The sequence below is a fragment of the Metopolophium dirhodum genome, chromosome 8 (genome assembly GCF_019925205.1).
Source record: "Metopolophium dirhodum isolate CAU chromosome 8, ASM1992520v1, whole genome shotgun sequence".
Classification (NCBI taxonomy): Eukaryota; Metazoa; Arthropoda; class Insecta; order Hemiptera; family Aphididae; genus Metopolophium; species Metopolophium dirhodum.
Genome location: NC_083567.1, coordinates 15,156,738 through 15,162,737, shown reverse-complemented (window position 1 = coordinate 15,162,737; position 6,000 = coordinate 15,156,738). Strand labels below are relative to the sequence as shown.

General features: G+C 29.3%; 1 protein-coding gene across 1 annotated transcript; it reads left to right on the top strand.

Annotated features, from left to right (window-relative positions):
• The first annotated feature begins 445 nt into the window (after positions 1-445).
• On the top strand, positions 446-3,195 carry LOC132950643 (small ribosomal subunit protein eS21-like). The gene is made up of 4 exons (XM_061022163.1): positions 446-607; positions 740-875; positions 3,004-3,059; positions 3,125-3,195. Exons 1-4 carry the CDS (start codon positions 558-560, stop codon positions 3,132-3,134), a joined length of 252 nt encoding a protein of 83 aa, XP_060878146.1. The 5' UTR covers positions 446-557; the 3' UTR covers positions 3,135-3,195.
• Positions 3,196-6,000: the final 2,805 nt, after the last annotated feature.

The following is a 6,000-nucleotide window of genomic DNA, read 5'->3' as shown; positions in this document are numbered from 1 at the left end:
GAACTGTAACAAGACCTCAGTATTTGAGGACACTTCTTATGATGTTCTGGATAATAGTGCCAGATTATTAATATTTTCTTGTAGTAAAGATAAAAACGAAATTGTAATGTTTATTCTCAAGTATTATAATACAACAAGAATGCGACAATAATCTAATATTGAAAATTAGAACCATCAAATAATAAATTCAAAGAAAAAGAAGTCTGCCAAATTAGTTATTACTTAATTACTTTTAATTTACAATTATTTTCAATAGTATTTATTCAAATTGTATCAATACAAAGTGTATATTATTATGTACTTTTAAAAAAAAATTTATTTCAGTTGAGTATACACGATATACACATATTTTTTTCATGTTTTTGACCATTTTTTGCTAACAAGTGTTGGCAACACTGGTTAGCATAACAAAATAGATCTTGTCATTACTTTCAGGTTAGGTTAGTTATCACTTATTAGTGAATGCACATTGGATCTTCCTGTCTTTTCACTTTACCTTCTAGAAAGGATTTCCTCGTTGGACTTGAAAATATCCACTGTCAGAAACAGAATTCAAAATGCAAAACGACGCCGGAGAATTTGTTGACTTGTACTGCCCGAGGAAATGGTGAGCGTTTGTCCGATGACGGAAAATTTGTTTGTTATTGTGACATCAAAAACGTCAAGAAGTTCGAGAGCCACATGTCATTTTTCAGTGTTCTTGTCTTACTCACAAAAATGTTTGTAACTTTGTTAATAGCTCTGCCAGCAACCGTATCATTCCTGCTAAAGATCATGCTTCTATTCAAATCAATTTAGCCGAAATCGACTCGGCCACTGGTCGCATAACCGGAAATCACAAAATCTTGACCATTAGTGGAGCTATTCGTCGTATGGTTAGTATGAATAACATATTTAATATAATATGCTTTTACGTATAAACCTATTTTGAATTGATATAAAAAGTGTCTATTTATTGGCACATCTATGATAAAATTTGTTTTGTAGTGCTAACTACCTAATTGGGAAATTTAAACATTTGGTAGCTACTTTAATTTTTCATCAGTTGATTTGAAAGTATTTACTATACTTATTTATATAGACAAATGTTACATTCCATGACTACTTATTAATAAACTTATAATAACAAATTATCTTTAATCTAACTTAATTTGTATTAGGGATGGGCAAAAATGTTTGAACATTGATGTTCGATGTATCGATACATTGTTTTTTGAAATATCAATGTGTTCAATGTATCGGTTTAAAAACATTGAAAAATTTTTTCCCCTTTAGCCTTTAGGGCTAATATCTGATGCACACCTAGAATGGCTACTACTAGGTGACGTGTTTTGACCTACTCTCGCTCTCACTTGTGACCGCGCGGTTCAAACGATAACTATATCAAGGCTTTCCATACTTATTACTATCAGTGTGTAGTATTCCCTGTCCCTCTTAATTTCGGGTCATGTCTATTCACTGGATAGTGTTGTAGTCTGTACTCTGTGAGGCTACATCAATCATAACGGAATTCATATCCACATTCAATGAACAGGGAAAAAGAGATATGCCTTAATTTTTTTTACTCAATTTTATTGACTAAATCACCAAATTTTAAATGTTTTTACTTAACATCTTAACATAGTATAATATAATAATATAATGTCTTCAAAAAACATCCATTCAGAAAAATGATTTAAGAAGAAATGCAAATACTTTCCATATATTATACTAATATACCTAATGGCTAATGTTGAAATACTTTATTATTTAGTAATTAGACAGTTAGTAAGTTGATGAGAAAAAATATTTAAGTTAAGTTGATAAACAGTTAATAAACAATATATTCAATACTAAAATTTTAGTCATAAGAAAATGTTTAACTCAGTTAAATAAATTAATTAAATTATGTGTGATTACTACCTTAGTCAAACTAGATAGACGATAGGTTGTGCAACTATTGTTTTATGTATACTGGCAGTAACATAAAACAGTACCTATTAAAGTACATAATTTCAAATTGCCAAAATTAAAATATTACATTAATAATAATAATGCTGCCAATCTCAAGCCGTGTGCAGCAAACCTTTTTATCTGTATTCTGTACAGTGAAGTGTGAATGTGTATTTTTATTAGAAAAAAAAACATCAGACCATAACCTCGATGTTTTTTTTGATGTATTGAAGACTAAACATTAATATATCAACCAAAAACATCAATGTTTTTTCCCCATCCCTATTTTGTATTAAACATTTGCCATGTATGACACATATTCTTTGCTAAAGTCCATTCCATATATTCTTTCAACTATTCAGTTGATTATAATTCAGCCAGCATTCGGGGTTAAAAGGTTGTAATTTTTGTCAGTATAGTGGACTATATTTTACAAAAAATGAGCCACCATGTTACAGTATTTCTAAAAATCTCATTTCTTATATTGTTGATGTTATGAAATAAAAGATAATTTTTCATCCGTGCCGGCCAATGTACATAACAAATAATTACACAGCAGACATGTTAACACGTTGACCTCCGCACGTACATTTCTATTCTGGTGCCTCAGGCCGCGTATCTGCTGATAACATACGCAGGACAATAAAAGCAATAAAAGTAAATGAAAAAAAGCGGGAAACAAATCAACTGCAAAGAATTAGCTTTTTGGATGGCCGTTATAAATAATATAGTGGTGCTCTAAAGCCGAATTATTATTAAGCAAATTTTCAATATGCACTAGTGACGATTACGGGTCGGCGGCGGCGGCCTGACGGGCCCTACTACCAACGCCAACCCGTGATCGGCAGCGGCGGTGAACGTGTTAAATTACATAAGTATAATTCGCAAACTTTCCCTGTTTGGGAGTAGGGTAAATAATTAACTCTCTTTACTGTCAAATCTTGAAAACAGACTTCAATCAGGTTTGAAGATTCTAAAAAATAATTATTTGCAGTATATTTAAAGGGACATTCCTAATTCAGCAATAAGCAAAGTTTTTATCTCATACTAATTCATAGATTTACTTTTTAGGGAGAGTCAGATGACTGCATAACGAGGTTAGCAAAAGAACACGGGATTGTAGCTAAGTAAGTAAATACTGTTTAGCCTATTTGAATAAAAACTAATTATGATTTGTCTGGTTTTTTTTCAGGAATTTCTAGGGTAACTAAAGTTATGACTTTATTCTATTTAAAAATGTGAATAATAAAAAAAAAAATACAAAACTATTTAGTGTTTTTATTTTTTGATATTTAATGTAACACTGAAAAGTGTGCAATGAATTAATAATGTCCCTTTATTTGTCTTATTTAAGCGTGTAATAATTTATTAATGAATTCACTCAGTATATTTTGGTTAAGTTAATGAATAAGATTCAAATATTGAAACTTGTTTTATGAAGATTAGTAATCTGTTGTATTAAATAATTCTATAGGAGTTAATCTTAGGTATTACACACCAGTGTATACTCTGTTCAAGTTAAGAAATGTAGTCGGCAGCTGACTTGTGCGCAGAAATGTGGTAATACTACCCGGCAGATGCCAGGTATACAAATATTTCACTTGGTGGGAGTCACAAACAGGTGTTGCCTGACAGCAGCCTGTTGAAAACCGATGTTGCCACCAAATATATTTCTTCACTATTATACATGTATAAAAGTCAAAAGCAAAAAAATGTATAGAATGAATCTTAAATACTGAGCAATTGGTGATAAATTATAATTATTTATACAGGGTTTTCATTATTATGTGCAGGTTTTATGTACTTATGGATGAATATTTAATATTTTTCTTCTTCAAACTTCTATAATAATTGTAGATTCTGAATGTAGCGATAAATGTATTGATTTTATAATGAATATGTGTCATCACTGTTTGGGGCAGTAAAACTGCTTCCATTTTCTTCAACAGTATCTTGTTTGATGGGACAGTGAATCTTATTGGTGCATTTGAGGGGTAAAATGAAAATCCCCAATGGTTTTCTATGGCGCAGGGCAAAACAAAATGAGAATTGAGGAAAATCGAACATATTTACTCAAAATTGGTTTTTGGTGTAACTCTGCAACAAATGACCATAGGGCATATATACATGAAATTTTCTCTGAATGTTTATATTAGTAATAGATGATAACATTTTCAAAATATTTGACTTGCTTAGTTTATTTATTTATTTATCTAAGCTGTTAACGGACATTCAGTTTCCAATTTTTTTTAGTTTTTTTGCCTATTAATATAAAGTTTATTCGTTGGGTCAAAAAGCTTGAACATTTAATATAAGGTTCCTAATATATTGTTTTAATGATGTTTTGAAATATTAAAAATACAGTCACAATTTTTTTTTTAATTCCAATTTTACCATAAGTGTAAATTTTTTTTTAAATCTTATATTTTAAAATGTAATACAAGATTTCTTATAAGTTTGTCTACCTCTATCAAAGGAAGTCAAATTAAATTTTTATGAGTGAAGTTAAATTTTTGCAATATTGGATATTCACTAGATTTCTTAATTTGCTGTAACTCAAAACCGAATGATGTAAAGACATGAACATTTCACTGAATGCATACACCATAAAATTTTGAAAATATTTTGTTTACGGACGATTTCGGGTATATTGTTACAATAGCAGTTTAAAAATATTAAAAACACATACACAGTTTTTTTTATAAGCATTTAAATTGGATTTTCGACAAAATTTAATAATTATTTTGTAGTTAAAAATGTATGTATAATTTTTTGGTTTAATAATAAAATTAAAAAGTGTATTACCGTAAATAATTTGTAATTAAATTGGTCGTCTTATCTGTTCGTATATGAACGCCAATAACCTTGATGTGTAAACTATGTATATTGTCCGTGCTTATAGTTAATAATATATAAATATTATTGTATACCATTTTATGCCTACTGGCTACTTTCCATAGTTATGTTGCAAACGATCGTACTTCTATAAGTTGGAAGTGAAATAAAAATAAAAGTTATAATAGATTTATTAGAGATTTGTTGATGTCCTTTAAAAGTACAATAAATGCTTAAAGTGTATTAGTGAACAAAATGTAGACAACATTTAAATTTTAAGTTTAATTTACAGTAAAAAGAAAATAGAAATACATGAAATTATTACATTAATTATTTAGATCTGTATCGGTACGCAATAAATTTAGTTACAACAAAAACTCGTCAAAAATAATACCAACATTTCTTTTTTTGAACAATTTTTTTTTAAATAAAAAAAATGCTTACAAGATAGTATTCAATATTAATTGTGCATTGTACAAAAAATAGGTACATAAAAATTACTTATAATATGAGAAAATTACGTAAAAATCTATAAAGAAAAATGCGTTTAAAAGTCTGAATAAAGAAGTCTGATGAAACACTTTTAGTTAAGATAACATTTTATACGATCAAAGGGAAAAAATGTAAGTCATCAACATTCTATTTCTACTTATATGTTATACAGTCATAGGCGTAAATAGTGTTTGAAATTTGGGGGGGGGGGGGCTGTAGATCAGGTCTATAATTGATACTTTTAAATTATAGTAGTGAAATCATTTGTTTTTGGGTGGCTGAGCACCCCCCTCCCCCTATTTGCGCCTATATATCTGACAGTAATGTATGGTTGTACTGATATAAAATGTATTTGAATTAATGATTGGATGTATAATATGGCTGTAACATTATTATTAAATATATTGGTTAATGGTTTCTCAATAACAACCATCGCAATAATATTTGTATATATTGTATCTTAACATAGTATAAAACAAAGTTCGGGTGTCCGTCTGTATGCTTCGATAGTTAAATCTTTAAAACTACGCAACGGATTTTGATGAGGTTTTTTTTAATTGATAGAGTGATTCAAGAGGAAGGTTTATATTCACATTTAGACCCGGTAGGTAAGTCCAACCCGAAGAGGTGCTCAATGGACCAGGAATTTTGAGATTTACAATGGAAATTTTTGTTTAAAAATGGTGGACATTGGTTATCGGTCAGATCAGGTACAAGCAAGCATGCATCAAATCGAATTTT